The sequence below is a fragment of the Argiope bruennichi genome, chromosome 1 (assembly GCF_947563725.1).
Source record: "Argiope bruennichi chromosome 1, qqArgBrue1.1, whole genome shotgun sequence".
NCBI classification, from domain to species: domain Eukaryota; kingdom Metazoa; phylum Arthropoda; class Arachnida; order Araneae; family Araneidae; genus Argiope; species Argiope bruennichi.
Genome location: NC_079151.1, coordinates 79,942,678 through 79,969,538, shown reverse-complemented (window position 1 = coordinate 79,969,538; position 26,861 = coordinate 79,942,678). Strand labels below are relative to the sequence as shown.

General features: G+C 28.1%; 1 protein-coding gene across 1 annotated transcript in view; it reads right to left on the bottom strand.

Annotated features, from left to right (window-relative positions):
- Window positions 1-26,861, bottom strand: part of LOC129981393 (cell adhesion molecule Dscam2-like) — a 362,276-nt gene that overhangs the window by 50,859 nt on the left and 284,556 nt on the right. Inside the window, exons 8-11 of the mRNA XM_056092228.1 lie at window positions 25,039-25,200; window positions 11,432-11,725; window positions 5,400-5,519; window positions 1,096-1,269 (exon numbers count right to left, since the gene is read on the bottom strand). Of these exons, the coding sequence (XP_055948203.1) occupies window positions 1,096-1,269; window positions 5,400-5,519; window positions 11,432-11,725; window positions 25,039-25,200 (750 nt within the window). The remainder of the gene's footprint in view (window positions 1-1,095; window positions 1,270-5,399; window positions 5,520-11,431; window positions 11,726-25,038; window positions 25,201-26,861) is intronic.

The window sequence follows — 26,861 nt, the reverse complement described above, 5'->3', positions numbered from 1 at the left end:
CTGCTGTAATAACGGAAAAAAGCCCTATTTTGAACATTTAATCTGTATCAATATTAAGGATTATTTGAAAATTAAAAATAACTTTTGAACCAAATTTCTTGCCATTAAAATATGCTTTCTTCCTCATTATTTATCGAGATTATTTTATATTATCTTCTTTCTCAATATGGGGGGGGGATTCGAAAACGAGTAACGAGAAATTAAAAAAAAAATAATGAATTTATTTTAGATATGAAATTTTAAAAGGGAATAATTGTATCTTAACATATTAAAATAATGTATCGTATTTTTGATTAGCATCGGTGGAAATTAAGATATAAATCTGAGAATTGATAGGCATACTTAATTATTTTAAAACGCTTTTTTGAATAAAGATGTATTAAAAATATTAAATGTATAATATTAAATTCTGACGCATTTATATTCATATAACTCAAATTCTTTACACTTTTCTTCATACATTTTTAATTTATGCCCTTCATAGAAAAATAAATCAAAATTTACAGAGGAAAATTTCAAAAAAAAAAGTTTAACTTTAATTTTTTAGTTTACTGAATATTTTCTTTCATTACAAATTTCCTCTAGAGAAACATTTTAAGGTGACATTCTTTTCCTAACATAAAATAATTTATCACACATTAAAAATATTCTAAAAAAATATTATATGATTAATTTTTTTCCAATCTAAAATAAAATTCATTGCATACTTTAATAGTTAATTTTTTGGAAGGAGAATAAAAATCCATTCAATTTTGTTACTAAGAAAATATTTATGTTTCCTAAGATAAAACTTATAGTATACTCCTGTATTACAGTTTTTAAATGTTAGATTGCATGCTTAAGTGAATACGTGTTAAGTTATTTTTTATGATGAAGATATTTTAAAACATGTAATCGGTAGCAAAATTTTTTAAATTTTTATTCGAGGATTAATTTTATGTGTATATTATAGCTTTATACTAATGAATAATTATTTTGATAAAAAATACTACTACGCCTCTTAAATCAGTTTAATAAATTGTATTCATTCTTTTTAAATATTGCGTTGATAATAATACAGTTTTGATTTTAGAAATAACAGTTATGTTTTTTTACCGTGAACTGAAAGCCTTATGACTTTGCTTAGGCCCTGTCCAATACCATTGGTGGCTTGACACAAATAATGACCATCATCTCCTTCTTCAACACTGTGAATAACTAAAGAACCATTTTCAAAGACGTGAAGTCTGGAGCTGCTGCTGATTGGTCGAAACTCCGAAGCTACGTCACCTGAAACAGGAAATAAGGGAAATTATGCAAAGGATTTTCAGAGGCTGAGTCTCCTTTAATATGCGTCAGCAATGTTCTAATTAAACGAGCGTTCAGAGTAGTGAGGAATTTAATAGTCTAAGAATTTTCATCTCAAGTGGTGGAAAGAAGTCTCGAAAGAGTTGAGTGTTTATATTCTAAATAAATCATCTGAATATTATTGAATGATGCCAAAACGATACTTTAAAACATCGAAACTTCATTTTCGTTTGGAATACTACTTGTATTTGGAAATTTGAAATGATCAAAATATAAAATGTATAATAACGTTTTCATAAATTAGTGTTATTAGGCATTTTTATTTATGTTGATTTATTTCAGGTTTGTTGATATGGTATCAAATAATTAATTTTTTTACACACTTGTTAATGCGCTGGATTTTTGAAATTTTGTACATTAGTATACTCTTGGTGGCAACAATCTGTTTTATTATTTTTAGGATTAATTATCTCTTAATTCAATGTACTGAATTTTGTTTCTATACGAGTGTCGTAAAATGGGAATGACTATAAGAAAAAATTATTTCAGAAATTATACATTATTTATGACAGTAAATTAAAGACCAAAATATAAATAATTAGAGTAAACATTTTTTTTTATTTTTAATTTTCTGAAAAATATGCATTTTAAAAAAGGGTTTTTGCTAAAAACAATTGTCGTGGCTGGTTCGTGAGTGCTTTCAATAAATAGGCAAATAGAAAACTTAACAGATTTATTTCAGATTCGTTCGAGTTACTCTGCTCAGTAACTCCTCCTCCAAGAGCCAACACTCGAATGACATCACTCTTTTTAATTACACTCGCGCTAGTTGCCTAGCGCCATCTATGAACGTTTATTTCCTAACGCTTCAAAATCCAATCACTACAACAATATTTACATTATTATTTCGAAATATATTAAAGAGAAATATGTAGATCTGAAGGATAACATATAAATTTGAATTTATGAAGGATGCATAATTACGACTTGGATGTCAGATTTCTTAATTCAAATAAATAAGTTCTAGAAAATTGAATAAGTTACAGAAATATGTCTAGTAAACATATAAATATAGAAAACTTTTTAGTTTTGTTTGAAGAAAAGTTATGCTAAATAATATTTTTGATAATTTTCCACCCAAAAAATTCGATCAAATTCTTAATCAAAATTGAGTCTTAAAATTTATACTTTTAAAGACAGTGACAAATGTCTAATAATTTATTTTTATTTTATACACAGAAATAATATGCTTTAATAATATTAAGTTTAAATAAAAAAATGGATTATTGAGTTAATTGATAGTTAGTCAAAAATAGTTGAATAATAATTAGTCAGTTAACCGATAGCGAGTTTTTTTTGAAATTTTATAGTAACTCTAGATTGATCTGCGACGAAGAAAAAATTAGAAATTTTTTTATCTATTTAATATTTAAAATAACTGGTCAGAACAGAAATAAAAATAAATTGGCTGGAAGGTATTTAAAGAATTCATTCACAAACATAAAGACACCCAGACAGAAGAACACAGGTAATATAGGCAGTTTTGGAAATGAACTCTCAATAAATGACACGTGTTCTCAATTATAGGCCAATATGTGTTTAACTATTCATTAACAGTAGAAGCAATAATTAATTACTTTCAACTACATTTAATTTGTTGAAAATTAAGCTAATATAATTAAAATGAAAAAAATTTAACTCAGCTGAAATTGCTTTTAAATTTATACGGAAAATTAAAACAATCCTATTATTGTAATAATCAGATTTTAAATCCAAAAGATCATTTCTAAATTGTCTTATTTTACAATTATTCAGAAGATTTTATTTCATTAAGTTTTCATTGTGAATTAATTGCTTATTTTCATTAAGCAATTGAAATTATTAAAAACTAAGATCGATTTGATATAATAAATTCAATAACAGAAATTCTAGAAATTCATTTTGAAGGAAGGCTTGATAAATTCTGAGAAATGGATTCGATGTTATATTTAATTTATTGTGCAACATAAAATCCATTTTATCTCTGAAACTTTTGCGCAAAACCAGCAAATAAAAGTAATATTGAATCAAGTGAGTCATGAATTTTCTGTTGACGATACATTCTTCACGTCATGTTTAGAAGAAAAAAAAATGGATGCTACTTTTTATCTAACAGATTCTAAATATTCCCCTGAGCTTATATATAAACAAATAAAAAATGTTTTAAGTACATACTTAAGTTTTGATTGATTGCGCACTATTAAAGCGTTGTCTGAAAAGATTTGAAGATAAGCTTCTTACTCAATTTCACATTTTTCATTAAGATGAAAAGAGTTTTCGACTATCTATTTTCCCGCCAGGTAGGAAAAAAATTTAACTTGGGTAAGCGATAAGAGCTTCAGAAAAAAATTAAATACCTCATTTTATAGAGAGTGATATTTATGCATAAAGGAGGTATTTTTTTCTTACGAAAGAGAAAGAAAAACCATCTTATTTCCGTAATATGTTTTTTAGCATTCTGGTAATTTATTGTGGCATTCATTGTAGTCAAAGTGAGTTTTTTTTGTATTGTGGATTAAAGGGGAAATGATTTTTTTTTAAAAAAAAACTCCTACTTAAATATTCTTTGTAACTAAATATAAGTCGAACTACACGGGTAATTAATTTTCTTTTCATTCGAAAGCTACGGTCATGGAGAAAGAAGAAAAGCTAAAATATGTAATAAAAAGTTACTTTTTGATATTAATTAAAATAATCAAGAAACTTAATTGAAATTTCTTAATTTCATTTGTTTGATTTGCTTACATTTAATAAATTTATTTGTTATTTGTTAGATTTTCTGACATTGTTGTGAATAGAAATAAAATGATTGGAATGATTAATGTTCAACCATGTTCAGTCGAATTGAATAATTTCTGTGGTATTCTTATATTCACCGTTGTGAAACATTTTACACTATATCTAGTTAAGGATGCTAAATAATTAAATTTAAAGTAATTTCCTTTTTTACATTACATCAAGTTAAGGATGCTAAACAATTAAATTTATAGTAATTTCATATTTTACATTACATCAAGTTAAGGATGCTAAACAATTAAATATAAAGTAATTTCATTTTTTTACTTCACATCAAGTTAAGGATGCTAAACAATTAAATGGAAAGAAGTTTCATTTTTTACCTTACATCAAGTTAAGGATGCTAAACAATTAAATTAAAAGAAATTTCCGTCATTTCAGAAATTTCAGCCAGTAGCAGAAAAAGATTGATTGGAATGGACGATTTTGTATCACGTTCAAATGATATAAACAGTATTTTCTTTGACAATCATAATTGTGAAACTCATTTCTTCATTTAGAGTTGTTGAATACTTGATTTAAAAGAAAATTTACTTGTAATTTTAGAGAGAAATCAATTGGAATACATATATTTACTGTGGCACTCTACTAACCAGATTTGTGTTACTTTTTACACTACATCAACTTCAAAATATAAAATAACTGGATTAAAAAATATCTAGTGTAGAATTGAATTTATAAATGCATTTTTCTATAATTGTTAAAGATAAGTGTTAAGATGTAAAATTCGAATTTATCTAATCTCTTAATTAGACGACGCCTTAAAAAGCGAGATGTTTATTGTTTTTTTCAACCCGTATACGAAACAGCTGAGAGACTAATTTTCTTCCAAATTAATTTCTAGTTTTCCTTTATTAAAAAAATTTAAATATAAGAAACTATTTAGATAGTAATTATTTTGCCTTTTTTGTTGCATTAATATCTGTTTCTGAAACAAGAAAACAAATACGTTGCGTAACATTATGAAAAATGGTAATTACTTGTCTGAAAGACTCCAGAACGGAGGACAGTGCAATGAACTTGAAATCTTTACTCCCGGAATTATCCCATTTTTCGTAATGGTAGGTTCCAGCAATTCCATGCCAATTGATACCCGTGACAAACGAAAGCTTCGTTTTTATTTATTCAGCAGAAACTATATATTTTTATATTCATTCCTTACAAATTATGGATTACTAATTTTTTTTCCCCTTTTTTCGGGTTATGAAACCTCAATTCGTTTTACTTAAAAAAAAAAAAAAAAAAAAAAAAAAAAGACTATGTAAATAAGTACTTGCCTTCTGCTCTAGTCCATCGAATTCTAGGTATAGGAAATCCATCTGCTTGGCAGTCAACAACAGCAGACCTACTTTTGGTGACACTGGTGTCTCCAGGTTCTATTCTCCAACGGGGAGGGACTGTACAAAAAAACGAGAGAAACATTTATCCAGAGAAGAATATTTAACAACTATGTAAAATAATATCATTACGTTTTTTTTTTATCCAAAATTCTTTAAATTACTTTTTCTTCTTATTTTTTCTATTTGAGCTAACTTATTTTTACGCGTGAATGCTAGCATTTGAAGAAAGAACAATGTTTATCACATTTCTTTTTGTGCATATAGTTTATTTATTGGCTCTTTATATATAAAATGAATGTTTTAAATTACGAATAATTATGAGATTTTTTAAGAAAAAGTTAAAATGGAAATATTATTTAATTTAAAAGTAGTTATGTAAAATAAATTTAAACTTACTAATAAAATTTAATGATTTTTAAAGATTTGCATTTTTTTAGACTTTTATATTTCCTTCAAGTACTTATATTTTCATCAGTTTTTCAAATAAATTTTTCAAAATAAATGAACATTTACAATAATTTACTAATCATAATATTTTAAGCGAGAAAGGTTGTAGTAAGTAAAATTAAAGTAGGCAAACAAATATTTTTATAAAAAAATTCTCATTTAAATTTTTTTTAAAATCTAATTTAATTTAAAATTTAATGTCGAAAGTGGTTTTGAAATTTGTCTTTAGTCCCTTACAATAATACAAAAACCAATTTTGTGAATGAATTTGACCAACTCTCTGCTGAATAAAAGTATTTCTTAAATATTATTTATAATTAATTTGAAACAATTTTGAAAATTTAATGATGATTGTTACTTCGTTTTAATGAGAATCGTTATTAAAAGGAAAGATTTGGAATTTCTGCTTTTACATGAAGAAAAGAACTTTGAATTTATTGCATTTAAGACGTCATTATATCTTCGAAATAATTTTTAAGTTCCATCTTTTGCAAGAAAATTGATACATTTACTAGGCTATCCAGGCAACAAAAAATAAAAACTGTTTTAATAAACAGAAATATTAAACAGTAAGGCTTAAAAAGAATCAAACACATAAAATTATTCTGCAAATAATCAGTTTTAGGTATAATGCTGCAATTATATTTCTAGGGGACAATTATAATATTGTTTTATTACGAAAGAATTAAGGAATTTCCAGAAAGGGTTCATCAAACTTTACAATGAAATATGTAGATAAAGAGAAATTAATACTGCTTTAAGCAATTTCTTTCTACTAACATAAAATATGCATTCACATTTTTTAAATGTTTTTTTTTTTGAAAATCTATGCAATTATAATAAATTAAATTATTAAAATTATATATTTTTGAAAAAAAAAATGATGTATAAGGTCAGAAATCATAGAAATAACAAAACAATTTTAAAATAAATTACTGCGTGTGAAATTTACATAATTTAGGCGAGACTTAAATAAGATGATATTTAAATGTGAAAAGTAGTATATTCCTCTTATGATCAAATTACAAATCTTTTCCTTAATTACCTGCAAATATCAAGAAAGGTAAAGTTGTTTTTTCTGTGGCACATGTATTATTGCTATCATCTGATTTGCTGATATTCATATCTGATATATATGATTATCAAATTCATTTAAATGCTTTTTCATAAAATGATTGTCATCATGAATCTCTTAATTCAACATGTTAGTATTTATTTTATGATTATTCAAGTTGTTCCCTTCAGCCTTTAATGAAGAAAAAAGAATAATAACACGAAATAACATGTTATTAAAAGAAATACAAATAAAATAAAACTCACTTTCATTAGAAAAATGGTTTCTAATATATGTACAGAAGTTGTGCAAAGTCTTCTAAAAATTAACGAAGCATGCTTTATGAAATTGTTTTGTGCGATGCCACTTATGAAACCCAAAATCATAATAGAAACTCTCAAGATTATATAATAGGAAAATATTCAGCAACATACTACTAAGCAAAGAAGTAAATAAAATAAAAGTTCTCAAAAGGATGGAAAATATTTCTTATAATAATCTACAAATATTTGGTTTAAAAAAAACAATAACTTTAACACATGAAAGTCTCTCAGATACCATAATTATAACCATGAGTTTACAGCGGGTTAGCAATATTGAAGTTTCCAGTTGAAATCGCAAAGTTAGATATATTACCACTAACATTCATGTCAGTCAACTCCGTGATCAATATTCCTTCGTGCTTCTTCAGGAAGAACCATTTCATCACTTCATTAAACAAACCACCTCTCAATCACATTCTTTGCTGAACAAATTCCAACGAATCGATTAGCGAAATCAACTGAGAGCTCCGACTTTGAAATTCCGAAGCCAGACAAGCTGTTTAATTTCGTAATGCACTTCGTCCTCCCCCACCCTTCCCCCATTCCCTTTTCTCTCCTCCACAACACAGGTCATCGAATTCACGACAAGCCGATTCCAAAGACCTTGAAAGTTTTGATGGATGTTCCGAAATCAGTAGTCCCGGGTAACCCAAGCATGCATCCAGATAGGATTATGGGTCCGCATTGGGAGTTTCACGACAAGATGGGTCTACTCGTTTTCTCTCTCATTCATTTGGTAATTCGACGAGATCTTAGTTTCTGAAGGAGGGTGGTGATTGCGCTTGTGGATTATTAAGAACAGTTAATGGATTTTCCGACCTTATGATTGCTGAATCGACTTATATAATCACGATTGACGGAATTCAAACCAGATATGGCATGTTAGTCATAATTGGAAATTTGCTTGTAATGCTATGACGATTAAATAATTAATTTGCTAGGATATTTGATTTTGCCAGTCATTTTCCTATCAGGTAGAAAGTCTGAAACCTTTTTATTATATAATGTGTAGAAAATAATCATTCATAATTTACGTATTTAACTGGAGAAACATAATGGAGAAAAAAAACCCTCGATTATTTCATAGTTTTAATGACTTTATAAAGTTTTACCTTTAAATTGACGGCATGGCTCAGAAATTTATTTAAACGCCTTTCGTTTTGAATTCGTTGGAATTCGTTTTTGAAATTTAAAAAATTACTTTATTAACATTGATAATGGACATTCTCTGAAAGAAAATGCTTCCCTTAAAGCCACGACATTTTTTTTGTGATATCTGAGGTAACATAGGGAAATTAATTTAAAATACTTTCATGTGATGTTTACTAAAAAGAATTTATTTTATTTTTTAAACATCAAAATTACTTTTGATAAACGCATCAGTATTATTTCTCTTTTTTTTTCATTCTAAATCAAATTGAAAATTTTAAAATTTTAACTAAAACAGAATAATCTAACTATAAAAAAAGTTTTCTTTTGATGTATAAAACATGTAGAATTCTATTTATTACTTTTTTTACCCCTTCCGTTTTTCAAAAACAACACTAAAAATTTGCAAAAATAGTCGTAATAAATTATCCAGCTTAGAATTATGAAAGCTTGTGCTGCCACCTACATGATAAAAAAGAAAGAATATTTATAAAAGGCAGAAAATTTTTGTGATGCATTTTGATTAAAGATAAACAATGTTTTTCTATTTAGCTTAGAACTTACCTTTCGTTATATTTACAATTTAAACTTGGCATTTGATTCAAATATTTTATAAACATTAGACCATATAAACAAGGTCGAATATGAATAAATAATAAACCGAAATTTTATTAAAGATAATAAATATACTGATTTTTTTTTACAAGGCATTATTTTCTGCACGGAATAAGTTAAGTAGAGATAAAAAATATATTAAGATAAAAAATATTCTTTTTTCCCTTTTGCTAATACGACCTGTGCCTAACAAGAAAAGATAATAATTTCAATATTTTTGAAATTCTCCAAATATTTAAAACTTTCTAAAATGTTTCTCGGTCTTTCGGTTCAAGAATTACTAGCAGTTTGACGTTAATTAAAGGACGTAGAAAAATTTTGAATTTTGAAACTTTTTATTTTTGACAATTTTTATTTTTATTTCCATATTTTTGTATTAATTAATATTTACTTCCGTAATTTTAATACAAAAGGTGGGTGCATTATTTAATGATAAAAAAAATTATTACTAATGATGTTTATTTTCAGGTAATAAAAATAAAATTTAAAATGCATCAAATAGAAAAGCGAGTTAACTTTGGAATTCAACAATAGGAATCAATAAGGAATTAATTCATTTGAAAATTTAAAATAAAATATACTTATATCAGTTTTAAAAATGATAATAAAGAATTATGGTTGAAACACGTTAATGCGCCATATTGTAATTTCCTGCAAAAGTAGTAAGTTAATGAATTATTCTCCCCAAGGGAAAAAATGGATTATCAGTTCTTTTAACTTTTTACGAAGAAATAAATCAAATTTATTATATTGTATTTATTACTCAATAAAATTTTAATCTGTAACGCAACAAAATGTATTATTTTCATTTCAAAGTAAAGAAAAGTCAAACTTAATTTGTCCTAATTTTATGAATTTGTATCAAATCTTAAACATTAAAAAATTTATTATTTCAAAACAGCTTATCACTTTTTTTTGATTTTTCTTTTTCTTTTATTATTTTTTATTTATTAACTCTTAATATATTTATTTATTTATATGAAGTATTAAAAATTTATTTCGAGGATAAAATTAAAATATTGTATTTGCTTACTATAGATTAGATAAAAAACTTTTCTTTATTTCTTCTGAATGTACTGAGCACTCAAAACAGCATATGGGAGTTCGAAATTTCAAAATAGAACCAAGAATAAAATACCAAGAACTAAAATTTAAGAAATCTAAGCTATTCCTCATTAAAAGAAACATTAATAAATTCGAATACTACTTTGATAACTCTATCCATAGAACATCTAAATGAGGATTTTATTCATAAAAGAAGGCGACGAAGTATAATTTGTATAAGATTGTGTGAAAATGGGATTTAGAAAGGATTGACTCCTTTGATGGATAACTAATGAAATTTTTATAAGGGTCGTAGATCTTAAATGACCCAGTTTAAGGCATTTGATAGCATGATGCGGGTGAATGTAAAAGCAAATACTACATTCATTTATTAGATAATAGAATGGACTGAGATTTAAAATGAATAATATCTTCGAAAAAGAGACGATGAAATTGTTTAAAAAAAACCGTGAATTTTTTATAAAATTTCGAAAAGCTACTAAAGATATTTGAAAGTATAATGTAAGAAAACGCAAAAACAAAAACGATACTTAACTTAAAATATCTATATAATGAATTTTGTAAAAAATAACCAAGTTAATAGGTGTAAAAATGTTAAAATAAAATTTTTTAACCACAATATGTTTAGTAGGCAAAAAATTATATTGATATATCCATAGCAAAATCATTTAGAATGTTTTAAAACGGCAATTGAAGAAAATACTGTCTTATTTTAATTAGCATTAATTTTAGGGAATATGAACCATTATGGTAAATAATCTTTAACTGTTGCTTAAATTGAGTATCACAGAGTATTCAGATAAGGTAAATTTCTTGAAGATGCATATTAATCAAAAGTGAAACAAAAATTAAAAGAGATGCGAGAAAAATATTTTCTAAATTTCAGAAGATCAAACTGCTTTAAATAAATAAATTCAACGAAATCTAAAAGATAATCTGAAAAAATCTTTAAAAAAAGATTCAGTAGCATTTAAAATATGTGTACACATATGTTTAATATTAACAATAACTTGAAAAAAAATTAGAAACAATTATTAATTAATTCTTAAATGAAAAGAAAAGAAGTAAATTTTTGTGAAAGATCAAACATTATTAATATTATTAATAGCAGAAAGCTTAAAATCAAAATTATTATTGATTAACATAAAAATAATATATCATCTTTAAATATTTCAAAACACTTTTAACAAATGAAATAATCCTTCGAAGCACAACCTATAAAATCATCAGATTTCAGGCTTTATTCGGGATGTGTATTATAAATAATTCTAAGTTCTCGAACAAATCCCGACCATTGTTCGAGATCTAAGCCATACCGTGAATTACCATTGGAGCGGTATGGCTCATTGTTCCCGCAGCATTGGAAGCCACGCATGTGTAGTTCCCTCTGTGCTCTGGTGACAGGGATTCGAACACGAGAGTCGTAGAGAACGGTGTGACGACAACAGAACGCACTCCATCCTGAGAGGATGATAGAAATGACTGCACCCCATCTTTAATCCATTGGATTCGAATGGGTGGATCGCCTTCCGTGATGGTGCACAGCACGCTGAAACGCTGTCCGGTCTGAAGTGATTTTGGAAATGTGAAAGGCTCAATAAGTGGCTTCACTGAAATGTGAGAAACAGAAGAATTAATTTAGAGATAAAAAGAAAGAAATAAATTGAAATATGTTATCTCAAATGTCAAGTTATCATGTGAAAAATACTCATGACTCATATTTCACAATCACCACCATTTAGAAAAAGGATAGTTTTTGACCTCTCAAAATCAATCGAGTTTTAAAATTTTTTCTCGGGTCCAGAATTTTTTGTCGTGAAAAACCAGTTTAAACCGGTTTGAAACAATCACGGGACTATCAGATTACGCATGTGCCGATACTTAAAAAAACGATGGTATTTTCTCTCTCTCAAAATCATTCGAGCTCCAAAACTTTTTTCTCAATCACAGATTTTTTTTGTTGCAAAAATCCAATTTAAACTGGTATCACGTGGCTATTGCATTGAGCAATCGTAAACTTTTAAAAAAGCGATGTTTTTTTTTTGTTTTTTTCCCCCATCTTAAAATCGTTAGAGCTTCAAAACTTTTTTTGTCAGATAGAAAATTTGAAAATAAATATTTATATTGTATATATATATATATATATATATATATATATATATATATATATATATCTGTGTGCGTGTGTGTGTGTGTGTAAACATTTCAATACCTCTTGTGTTTCTTCGAACATTAACCTCTTAAGACTCATTCCCTTTATTTTCCGCCTATTCATTTTAGGTTTCAAAACCCCCAATCTAAAACAACATCATGTTCGCACATGATAATAATTTAAAAAAAAAGAGCTCCTAATGGGAATGGATTCAATATATAATTTTGTATTTTCAATATATTTCAATTTGATTTAAAAAAAATTAAAATCCACGTTTGAAGTGATGTGATGACCATCGTAACAAATCTGAAACGCAAACAGAAGCAAAGTCTAATACCTAAGCCGTTAATAGACCTCACCAAATTTACATACCATACCAGCAAATAAAATTTTTAAGTTACGAATGGCTTAATATATACTAGGCATCCAGAGCATATATAGTGGATTGGACATCAAAGCCACAAGGATTTGGTTCCAAATTGAGGTTGCTACAATGCTAATATGGTTCATATTTAAAAAAAAGATTTGATAAATAGTGTTGATTAGATTTTTCGTAAAGGATTTAATTTTATCATAGAATGATGTATTCAGACATATTTCATTAATAAATCGAATTAAAATCTTTTTATTAAATAAGAAATATAATTCATTTGTTTAAAAAATTTCGAATGTATTACTAAATCAGAGCTTGTAATATATGAAAATTTTAATTAAAATTGACAATATGCAGTTGTGAACATTCATTTGAGAAATCTGCTGAATTATATTATCATAAATGGTATATTTTACTTGATGAGAATTCTCCTGCCATAAATTGCTCTTATATTTGCCAACTGCTGCTATAAATAACTGTTGAATTTGATGCCTTATCCTGATATGCATAGTCGCGGGAAAAAAAGGAGCCTCCTAGAATTATTCTGTTGTTATCTTCACATATAAAGACTAAAAATACCATTTTAAGCTAGCAACATATATTAATAGAATGCTATGCGTAAAATGTTCTTAGGGTATTATCTACATATTTAAGATTGTCTTATGACAAAATATCTTTTTTAATGTTATGAATAGATTCTCTATGGAAAAATTACTCAGACTATGCACTTTGATTAATAAATTATGATTACATCCAGATATACAGGGTGTTTATAAAGTCCCGGACCCATTTTGATGTTTAATAACTCATAAAATAATAAAGATATAAACACACTTATGACATTTATTGATGGAATAACTCATATATTTTCCTTTTCAGGTTTGAATATTTTTACTTTTGTAAATATCGTCTGCGCGTGTGGTTAATTTCAGATAATTTCATTTTCCAGTCTAAATATCTGTACTTTTCTAAATATTGTCTGCTTATTAATTGCATTTTTCTCTCTTATGTTTTTGTCAACTATTGCAATGTTATGTTTACTTTTGATGTGTTTGTTCTATGTAGTACTTTTGTATGTGATGTTTTATTCGAGCGGATATTAAGGAGAATGCATACACCACAAGAGAAAGCACAGATTTTATGGTGGTTCATAGAAATGAAATCGATAGTGCAAGCACAGAGAAATTTCAGAAGAATTTACCAAAAAGATCCTCCATCCAAAAACAGCATCTTGCGGTGGAAAAAGAATTTTCTAGAAATTGGAAGTATCGAAGATAAGAAACGTTCCAGACGTCCTTGCACAAGTGATTTTGATGTTGAGCGTGTCAGAGAGACATTTTTACACAATCCTAGAATATCTGTGAGATCAGCGGCAACAGAATTGGATATGCCAATTTCGACGGTGTATAAGGTTATTAAGAAAAAATTAAGACTGCATGCATACAAAGTTCAAATTGTTCAAGTTTTGGAACCGAACGATAGACCTAGGAAGATGGCCTTTGCAACAGATATGCTAAGGAGGATAGAAGATGCTGCTGATTTTCTGAAGAGCATAATGTTCTCCGATGAAGCATCCTTTCATGTTTCTGGCATTGTTAATCGCCATAAAATGCGCAAATGGCTCTGTGGATGCCGACATGCTTGTCGCTACCTGGGGTGAAATTGACTATCGACTTGATATTCTCCGTGCGACGAAGGGGGCACACGTGGAAGTTCATTGACAAGGGTCATGAAACTTTTTGAGTCTTTTTAACCATTTATGTTATTAATTTAAATCTATCTTTATTATTTTATGAGTTATTAAACATCAAAATGGGTCCGGGACTTTATAAACACCCTGTATTTGATATTTGCTGTTAATGGATTGTTTTCATTTTGAATGTGTAAATGTTGGATTATTTTCTGGACGTTGGTAATATTTTTACTTTTTATTTTTATGACACTTTAAATGTACCTGTAAAGGTATCAGATTCATGTTAAAATAGATTGCTACTTCATGCATGACAAAATGATTATAGTGAACATTTCGAAGAGAAGTTTGATTCTTTTTCGCAAAGAAATATTCAAAAACATTGAAAGATTAGTTTAAATTGCATCTTATCCTGAATCACCATTACGCTGAAAGCATCAAAGCGAGGTATTTCGTTATATAAACAAAGGAAATAAAATAAAATTTATTTTTTATTAGTTAAAAATCTTAATTTTAGTGTTAAAATTTATATTAACCGATTAAGTGAGCCAAGAAATGAGATTTAAATTTTTTTTTGTACTTTATTTTTGATCAATATATACTAATCCTATCATCAATGCTAATTATTCATATATAGACATGAAAGGTACACCACTATATTTTATGAAAATATAAAAGAAATAGAGATGATAATTCATTGATAAATATAAATAAGTTTTCTTCCAAGCTTTGTTGGTAATGTAGTGTTCTCTAAAAATGCTTTTTACTGGGTGCGGCAAAAATACTCGGAGAAATTTATTGCATCACAGAATAGAAGTTAATTTTTTTTTTTAAATTTTGTTCATTTCTTTTTGTTTATCACTTCGATTATAATATATTTTATAATGTATCTTTTAGTTTACGAATTGTTTCTTTGACTTTTTTACAATGCTAGTGCTTTACAAAGGTGCGTTATTTTAGAGTTGTTTAAGTAAGGAAAACGACAGTATGAAGTCGTTTGCTTGCTTAATGAACCCCGGCAAACAGTGTCTGGTATAATATATGGTTCAAGGAGCTTAGCAATGATGGATGAATTCCAGGAACTGAATTAAAACCTATGGTGAACACTTTTAATTGCTGTAAGATTATCAAAAAGTGAATTCAATGAAATTCGAGAATTTCCATGCGAAAGATCGCTCGGGAACTGGGAATAAGTGGCCGATCAGTGCAAAGAAGTGCTTGGTCTGAAGCCTAACAAGTTCCTAAAAGTTTAGCTTCTCATTGAATAAAACAAATTCGTGCAACTCCAAAGACACTGAAAACTTTTGAAGCGAGCTTCAAGTCAGAGCTGAGAGAGATTCCTTTTCAATAATGAGAAACTCTTTATCATCTAAAAGCTCATGAATCCTAGAACTATAGGAATTAATCTGTAGAAGCTCCAAGTACTTCAGCAATTGTTAAACATTGCAAAAATCCAAAGTCGGTCATGGTCTGGGACAGAATTTGCGCAGGCGACAAAATACCTCTGGTTTTTGTAAATAATAAATAACTAAAATAACAAAAATAAATTAAAGTAAATCGGAAAGTGCAGCAGTGGGACATTCTAGAAGCTGTTATATTTCCTTGGGCCAAAACGCACTTCGGCAATATAAAATGTAAGCTTGAACAAGACTCCGCAACAGATCACAGGACCAAAAAGACAGAAGAGAGATTCAAGGCGAGTTTTCCGGACGTAATATTATCTGATGAGTGGGTACAATACTCGCCGAATATCAATCCCATGATTACAGTGTATGGTCCATTTTGAAGTCAAAGGCTTGCACTAAACTACACAAAAATTTTGACTCTCTAAAGCAATCTTTTCGGCGGGAATGGGATAGATTAAAGGAAGAAATCTTGCGGCCCATTGCTGAAAATTTCAATAAGCGTTTGCGAACTTTCATCACTCCAAAATGCGGCCACTTTGAAAAAAAAAATGTTTATTAGTAAAAGTTTACTCTTATTATTTAAATTTTTTCATTTATATATTTTAAATCAAGTTGTATTAAAAATTGTTTGTCCGGGTATTTTTTGCCGCACCCTGTAATTGCAAGAAATCTCCTTATTCGAAGACATGTGCACAGGACATATGCTTGTAACAGACACGTGAAATGCAGCTATCAGAGCATTATTGAAATATTCATTCATTTAAGCCCCCGGAGGAAGCCTCGAAAAGAGGATGAGATGCTTCCTGTATGGTGGTTGGATCTCGCCACCCTGGAGGGTACACAGATAGGTGGGGGACGATGACAGGACGTACTTCCTTCGGGAAGGGTTGTACCATGGCCGCTGACCGCCCCTTAGGACTCAACCATTGTTTCCGACAATACTGCTGTTGCGGCGGTCCGGTCATTCAGTTTTCTTTATCCGTATGCCTTCCGGCGAGTCGGAGAGTCAGTGATATGACTATTCATTCATTCATTCACTCATTCTACATACTTTTAACTTTTCGAAAATGTTTTACTTTTTTTAAGCTATTATTCATCACATACTTTGCTGCTTCTGATTTGAATAGAATTTGAAAGTAGGTATAATTATAAATAATTTTGTGAATAATTTTTCCATGGAATAGTTTTAAGAAGTATCATTTAATAATCCAAAATTTATAATGAAACCTTTTTTTGATTATATTCAGCAAAATGAATTGAATTTCATTGGCGCTTATCGAACAAACATATTAAATTGGAGTAAAAAAAAAACAATAAAAAAGTTAGAAATTGTAATAATTTATATAAATATAATTTATCAAAAACAAAATATCCATATAAGATTAATAATAGATAAATGTTTAATTTTTGCATTCGTCTTTAAAGGTTCAAAATTCTTTTCTAAAGAATGTAAAAACAACTTTTTAATGGGCTTAAGCAGAATTATTTGACAAATCATGATTGTTCATATAATTATGGTCAGATAAATAAAATGCAAATATTTTATTTAAAAAGTTGCTTATAATTTTGTTTTCTTTGTGAGTATGGACTCTTGAAAGAAAGTATTAGCTAAAAGGTAAATTTCATTTGAAATTCTGAGCAATTATTTTTTACATAATACTTTTGTTAATCAAGAGAAATTTTTGCAAAATATTATCCCCCAAGTACTTAAAAAACGGGCTTTGGTCCAAAACTATATTATTTCATAAGATTAAAATAAAAATTCAAAAACATTTGTCAGCTCATCATTTCGAAACGAATAGACCTTGGTTAATGTAATTTGCTTTCCGGTAATAATTTTTGATGTAGTTTTGAAATTAGATGCGGAAAAGTAGTGTTGTCATCAGGAAGTTCGAAGTATATTCTTATTTCAATATATAGACGGTCCTTTATGAAATTTATATTGCAAAAACCTTCAAAAGCGCATTTATTTTTTTAAATTATATCTTATTTGTGATTGTACGAAAAACGATTCCAGAATAAAATTGAATATCTCTTTTTTCACTACTGTACTTTGTTTGTTGTAGTTGATAAGCATAAATTTTTTTCAAGCTTAATTTTTAAGATTCCATTTATATATATATATATATATATATATATATATATATATATATATATATATATATATATACACAACAACATTCACCAAGATTTTTTTTATGCGAAAATTTCAAATTTTAAATAACTTTGCATGCTGTGTTAAATTTGCAGTGATTATCCAGGACGAAACCAATGTTCTCTATTTAACACTTATTCTTGGATCAAGCTGGTATCTTCACATTTATTCAGATGACCAAGGTTTTCGTCCTTTTTTTCATCATTGTGATTCATTAAATTTCTACATAATATTTTCCGGCGTCCTGGCATAGGGGTAGCGCGTCTGCCCCGTGATCTGGGCGTCCCGGGTTCGAGTCCCGGTTTGGGCATTGTTGTTCTTCTGTTGTTCTATCTGTGAGATGTGTGAATGTGCCCTCCTGTAAAAAGGGGTTGTGCAAGCGAATGAGTGATGCGTGAGTGGCAAAGTCGTACTCTTGGCCCTAGTTGGCGCTGCTATAAAAAATAAGAGACGTTTCCCTCAGGCTTAAATCGCTGTCCTCGTAACAGCGGGCTTGTCAGTGGCAAGTGCCATAAGAAACAACAACAACAACAAGAAACATAATATTTGAAAAAATATTGAACAAAGGTTTTTTTTATTAGATAAATTAATAAGAATCTTCATTCATTTTATATAATTCTATGGCATTAAATAATGCGTCATGTGACTGGGTGAAGAATTTTTATTGTGTACCTTTAACGTCCTTTAAGCAGTTTATGCATGAAGTATCGAATAAATATCATTGATGGCTATTGGCACCGTTCACTACAATCGGAAGACTTTTTATAAGTTCTTGCAAAGACATAATTTTGTATCTTAAAATCAGCTTATTAAAATCGACTACACTTCTGAATGGGAATTGCTGATTTCAAATACAGAGATGACAAAAATTTCTTATTGCTTGGCATTATTTCGTACTAATGGCTTTTACTTAATAGTTGGTTCGCCGAAAATATTGCTGATACTTAATACCATTTAAAGCGTTTAGATATAACACCATGTCCATTATTCTTTCAAACAGACATTAAAGCTGCGTTGTTTTAATTGTCTTGCATATGCGCTGCTCATTGTACATATAAATTTTAAAATGTAAGTGTCCGGTTCATCAGTCTTTTGAATTTCACGGTATTGTACTTCAGTTTTATTTCTCGTCTTACTAACTATACTAATATTAAACAGATTCCTTGTTTAGTTCCTGCAATAGAAAAAAAAATCAAACAATAAAATAAATTTGATGCGAAAATGAAACGGTTTGACCTTCAGGACAGCAATGGAATCTGTTATCGGAATTTAAAGGCAATTTCGTAAAATTGTTTAACAATTAAACAGATATCAATAAAAATACAATTTTTTAAATATTGCAAAAGTTTAAAATTATTTTTTTATATAATTATATTTTCGGAATTTATCGTGAAGAAATCGCAGAATTCGGCTTAATTTACAATTAAATAAAATTTTAATTAAAATTTCAAAGTAGAAACCTCTTCGAGATGCTCATTTCCGCCCTTCAAGTTATACTTGTGCCAAATTTGGTAACTGTGGGTCAAATGCTCTAGCTTGTAGAGAGACAACACACATATGCATTCATCTTTATTATTAATAACAAAAGAGTTCATAAAATTGCTTCGTTAATTTTGCTAAGGTTTCGAAATTCGCATAACTAGCGACGGAAGGAAAGCTAATTAATAATTAATAAAGAATTTCAAATGTTCGGATGCCTTATGATTAAATGTAAGTATGCGCTGTTTATCCGAATTTAATTAAATTGATTTACAGAATTTTCATTAGAAATAATTCTAATTGAACTAACTGATTCGGCGTAGATTGCGTAACTTATGGTACCTAGACGATCTGAGCAAAAAAGTGCCAAACTGGAAGGAAAAAATTGTAAAATGTAAATATAAGTAAGTATCTCAATAAATATTTTTTGCAACACGGTATGTTCTAAAGAGGTCAAGAATATAGAAAAATTTGAACCTTAAGAGATGAACCCACGATAATCGCTAAAATGACTGAAGTATCATATTGGAATGTTTAACTGTATTTTCTTTCAAAACAAGAGAGAATAAAAGTTTTCAGCTGCTTTTAAATGGTAGATCTACAAATGATTCACTTTCAATGTTCATAAAATATGATGATTAGCTCAAATTATTCATAACTGTAGGTCAATTTACCTCGAATTTGAATGTTTTACATGACTGGTATTCATTTAATTTTCATTGGAAAATCATTCGACACCTAGGCAAGATAAATGAACTACAATTTAGTTAATTTAATACTTAACCTTGATATAGGTAACTATATATAATAAATTGTCTTATGAAAATAGCTTGGGTTGCTTAATACAGTGAAAAATAAAGAATTTTTGTATTCTAAACAATCTACACTAATAATAAAGACGAATGTGTGCGAGTATTGATGCACTATATGAAACATCATTAAACTTAGGGCTATCAAATTTTAGACATAAATACATATAAGAGTGGTAATGAACATTGGGAGAATTTTTTTGAACTTGTAATTAAAATTTTCAATCAGTCAAAATCACTTATAATTAGAAAAATTGGTTAATATTTTGCGACGAACTATTACTTCTGAAAAAAATTATTTTGGGAAGTAATTTATATTAATGTAAAATTTATTTTTACATCATTTTAAAATTCAAAACATTATCTTTCTAATTATATCTTTTGTTTGCTGTATAATTCTCATTTCTATTTTTAATTACTTTTAAAAATATTTTAAACGTATTTTATATTTATTTGTTGAAGCGAAACTGTAATATGAATCAAATACTTTGAAATGTAATTGAAATCATTTTTGCTACAAGTATTTTATCTTGATATATATTTTTTTAATTATTGATGATCTATATACAAAGATTTGTATTAATTTTCTGTGCTGAGTGGGTTTCAATGTAAAATAAGCTTTTCATAAAATTGCCGAATTTCTTTCATTTACATTTATGGCTTAAATGCAGAATTAAATAATGAAGCATTTTTAAACAGTTTCCAATTTTAAACACTGTCGGCTCTTTCCGATATAATTGGTGCATTTAAACAAAAAAAATAAAAAAAAGGCCTTGCCCAATGAACAGAACAATATAAGGTTTCTTAAGGAGTAGGAATTAACGTATATAAATATTAGAGGCTTAAAAAATAGTTTACCAAGAAAGTCATTAAGACGAAATTATGCAATGTATGAAATGTATTTTTAAGAGAAACCGATAACTGAACCAATTGATGACGCTTAAAAATTCCTTATGGGTGTAATCTTAATGTCTTATGGGTGTAATCTTAATGTCTTATGGGTGTAATCTTGAAATGATGTCTTATAGGTTTAACAGAAATTAAATACAATCAATAAATGATGTCTTATAGATTTAACTGAAATTAAATACAACCAATAAATGATGTCTTAGAGATTTAACTGAAATTAAATACAACCAATAAATGATGTCTTAGAGATTTAACTGAAATTAAATACAACCAATAAATGATGTCTTAGAGATTTAACTGAAATGAAATACAACCAATAAATGATGTCTTAGAGATTTAACTGAAATTAAATACAACCAATAAATGATGTCTTAGAGATTTAACTGAAATTAAATACAACCAATAAATGATGTCTTGGAGATTTAACTGAAATTAAATACAACCAATAAATGATGTCTTGGAGATTTAACTGAAATTAAATACAACAAATAAATGATGTCTTGGAGATTTAACTGAAATTAAATGCAACCAATAAATGATGTCTTGGAGATTTAACTGAAATTAAATACAACCAATATCTCCGGCAGAAAAGGCGATTACTAGAGAAACTATAATTTAATACATGAAACATAATTCTTTATTTTAAATTAATTGATTTTATCCAAACAGACGAGGATAATTTTATAAAAGATGTAAAAAAAAATAAGGTCACAATGATGAAGTTATTTTAGCTGATGCTTTATTTGATTAATGTATAAAATTTTTACTGATTTTGCTCTAAATTGAAAAGGAAAGCAATATTCTTTTTCGAATACAAACTGATAAATTTTCAGAATATAAACTATCTGCGCTTTATATATTAATCAAAGTGTACTCAGTAATCATATCAAAAATTGAACATAAATCAGTACATTTTTAAAATATTATTTAATTTCTTTTTCTACAACTCTTTTTAAATACTTCGATACATTTAATCAGTTAAGCGAATTTTACATAATAATATTACATTTTACAGAATAATTTCAATTCTTTAGCCGATATTATTAATGGAAATTTCAATGCAAGAAGAATTTTCTAACAACATTCCTCATTTTGTATTTTTTGGAAATGAATTTCTTTTTAAAAGTAAATAGGAAGAAACAGTAATTGCTAGTCTTTATTCTGAAAATACTTTTAACAAACTAAAAAAATAAATAATAATAAAGTTTCTAAAATTTACAAAGTGACGAGGTAAAGTTTCATAACTCACAAATTGAGAAACTATTCTTACAAAACATACAAAATGTAATAAACAAAGTAAGAAAAAGAACATAATATATGATAATTTTATTCAGACCTAAAACACGATAAATTTATTCTTATGAAAGTAACTGAAGCAAGCAATGTAACAGCTGCTTCTGAGAGAAAAAGAAACAAACAAACAAAAAAAAAAAAAAACTACTAAGGAAAGAAGTTAAATATACTATGGACTAACAAATTAAGAATCAATAATTTAGGTTCACCATACACCATTTAGTAAATTCATGTTTCGGAAAGATGTAGAATTATTTTATATATACATACATATTTATGCAATAAAAAAGTTTAAATAGTTTATTTAACCTTCTTTTTTTGTTTAAGAATTGATGTTTAAATGAATTTGAGATAAATATATACATATATTAATTTTTCTCTCTCAATTTGTCACACAAGTTGGTGTTATTTTGTTTATCTACCCGCAGTTCAAAATTTTGAGGTTCGTTTCAAAATATTATTTGTGTATCAAAACATAGCATTAATGTTGCTGCTCTATTTATCGCACGCATACAAGTACAGACACCTGCACACAAGCAAATATAAATAATTCTTCATATTTACACTGAATTATGCTTCCATATCTTTAAAATAAACAGAAAATCTTTAAGAAACAGTTCCCCTGTCCCAATTACTGTTTCGATTTTGATAATTTTGGTTTTATATAAAAGTTCATAATCTTTACATATGGTATTAATGACATTAGTACATTAATAATCATTTGCCCTTTACCACCTTTCTACATCTTCTACATAAATAAAATAAATATACGTTTGTGTACATTATCTATTGGTACAAATATTGATAAAATTCTCTAGTAGCAATCACTGTACCGATTTCAAAAATTTTTATTTCGCATAAAATCACAGGATTTCTCATTAGCGGTCTCCTGCTTTCCGCCGCTTATCATTTTCGAGAGAGATAAAACTTTGACAAAGTTTGCAATCCCAGCAATAGAAATGAATTTGCCAATTTTTGTCATCAATTAATTTATGAACTTTGCAAGCATAATTAGCTAATCGGAATTAATATATCAACTCTTAATACTGCGTAAGTACGATTTAAAACAATTCTTTTTTTAGTTGTGATAAGATGTATTTTATCAAAATTGACTGACATGGATAATTTACCTTATTAATATTAACAGCCTTCGTCAACCAACTGTTTGCTGATATTAATAATATTATAATATGATTGTTTTGCAAGATATTAATAATATTAAACGTGTCATCCAGTTTATATAAAACACATTTTATTTAAACAAATTTAAGTACTTCTTTAAATCATAAATGTCAAATAATAATAGAACATTTTGACTGATTAACAATGTTTCCGAAATGTGGAAATTAATTGGTAATGAAAATTAGCATATTCGGTTTCATTATTGAGAGCTAGGGCTCCGATATAAATGTTTTCAGTATTAACTCTAAAAAAGGGTAGGGGTAGAAGGCAAACGAGCATGAATAAACACATCGATGAGTCATGTACTTTTAAATAAAACAAAAATGATCGAATTTAGGTGCAATAGTTGTGACTGGGGACCTAGTCAATGTTTTACTCTCAGAAAATGCATAGAAATGCAATTTTGCGATTTATCTCGAAAATTGATGGTAGCAGAGAAGAGGCGATCCATTTTTGATAGAGTCATGGTTTTTCATATAAAATAAAAAGTAGCGGAAAGTTGAATCAGGGGGTACGATTTTTAGGAATGATTCTTTGGGGTTTCTTTCCAGATAATTTTAAATATATAGGTTAGAGAAAATAGCTTTCGCAGAAACTGGCCTGCATTCTCAATTGTATTCAATGTTATTCATTGCTTTACAATTTTCAGAGAAATCAAGAATACGATCCAAGCAAATTAAAAACAGTTTTCAAAATGCAGTTTATGAACTCTAGGAATCAATACAATAATGAAAAAAGAAACAGTTGATATTAACTTATGTTAAAAGATAACGTGTCTTTTAGACAACTTTCAGAGCATTTCTTCCAAAAATCCAGAATGATTCCTGATCCAAACAGGTTTGACAGTGAATATGACATCAAACCTTTCCCTAAAGGGCTAATTCTAACATTGATGTTATAGAGCTTTTATCAATCATGTTACTCTAATGCTTCTAGGTTCTTCTTTATATCCGAAAGAGTCATTGTACAGTTATGTACAATGATTGCACTACCATTCGAAAAATAATGATCAGCTTGTCAAAATGTACTTGGTCGAAAATCTAACCAATGAAACTACTTGTTGCTACATCATCATAATTAATGATAATGTAGCAAGAATATCCCAATGAGTAAATAATGTAACATTTATAATTTGTGAACACTTGCATTGAATTATAAATGTTATCATGAGGTATCATAAATACAGAATTCAAATACAGATTTGCAATAACATACTGACCAATGCAAAGAGAATATGACATACCTATATTAAATAGAAATGTTTTTTTTAATATTACGCAGATTTGAGAAAACTTTATCCAATCAAAGAAGAATTCTTTTAAATTACTACACCATGAATAACAATTATAAAAACAGGTCATTTAAATTTCTGCTAAAATATTTCGTCAGTTCTAATTTCGATACTTCGAATGTTAGAACATAAATTCATCGAAAATGTTCGCTGGAGACACGAAATCAAACTTGAAAAGACTTACCTATTACTTTAATGAACAAGGAATTTTCTGCTGTTATTCCATCCGCGTTGGAAGCAGAGCATTTATAAGGTCCAGAATCAGAAGCTTTCTCAACATTTCTGACAATTAATGTTCCATTAGGGAAAACTTTTTGACGATGATTGTTGGGTAGTCTCACTCCATCTAATGAAAGATAACAAATAAATAAAATTCAGTGGCGTATAGAAAAATGATTTACTTGATACATCGTATCCTAATTACTCAATGCAAACGTTAATTGAAGTTGCATAATAATATATCTTATTGAGAGATCGGGAATTCAAATCTATTCATTTTTTTCTTTAGTCTCAGTAATTGTCTAGATATTGCTAGGATCGGTCTATAAATTGCAGGGAAGTAATTATTTATTAGGAACCAGATGGAATGTGGATATTTTTTTAATAAAGATTTTTGTAACAGTTTGCTATTTTCATAAAACAATACACATAAAAATAATTAAATAAAAGATGTACCAAATTTCAAGCAAAATTTGAATTTGCCACTATTTATTCAGCAAAGTATTTATTCATTAAAGTATTCAGTAAATTCTATTAAAAACCATTTGATAACTAATATTTTAGGGTTAGTAAGAATTCAGCGTTACACGACAAAACAACGTGTTTTCATTGTCGAGCAATACTGAAAAAAATAATGAAAGTCTGGCGGCCTCAGTTCAATGATTTGAGAACTAACCCCCTAGATCGTGTGATTTATCACTATTGGATTTGTTTTTATAGAGTTATTTGAAGTCAAAGGTCTATGTCAACAAGCCCACATGCACGCGTGTATTGAAGACGGAAATAAAACGTTTCATCGACGAAATTCAAACACATTTATGCAAAATGGTCATGGAAAATTTCTACAAAGAATTGCGCATATGTGCCAGGAAAGTCGCAGAGGCCATTTGAATTTTGTGTTTTCCATACATAACCCTATCCTGTGTACTTTACGATTGAATAGAATATAAACAAATTAAAGAAAAAAATTTTTTAATTTAATTCAAATCTTTCGTTAACACTTTGTTTTATCGTGTACTGCACCATTTTCCCTAACTCTAAATTATCAATTGTCAAATGATTTTTTAATAAGGTTGCCAATACTTTACTGCAAGAATGGTGGCAAATTCAAATATTGCATTAATTTTGGGACAGCCTTTATTACACTATTCCCAAATTAAATGCTATTTTATAAGCTGTGTATTTCACAACTTGTTAAGTTAGTTTAGTCTCTAACAAGAAATTATACATTCTAACTGTAATAACTGTGCACGCCAGGCAGGGATACTTTTACATTTTCCTTCTAGAGTTTATTATTGATGGTATATATATATATGATTGAATATGAAATATATTATTTACAATTGTGAATTACCTTTCAGGTTATTAATAATGACTCAGAGTTCTCCTCAGAACTCCTACTAAACACGCACACATTCTTTGCATCGATACTCTTTAATATTACTCACGGCTTCTATTCCCACGCAACTGTTCTTCCACTCTTCACTTCATATCCTTTTGAGGACGGCCGGAACTGTTCCATGGTGGTTAGCGCCAGTTAACAGCTACGCTGCACATGCAATTGCTTTTGTATTGTGGTCATGTTACTGGGTTGCAAACCACAAGGTCCCAGGTTCTATACTCACTCATCGCAAATAGCTACAAGTGACATAACACTACCTTTCTCGTATACAAAGTTTACACAGAGAAAGTACTGTAGTAGTTTCATAATTCGAACTCGAGATTTTGTCGAGTCTCTACATTTTGGACTTTGAATTGATTCCGAAAAGCACATTTTTGGCAGTATAA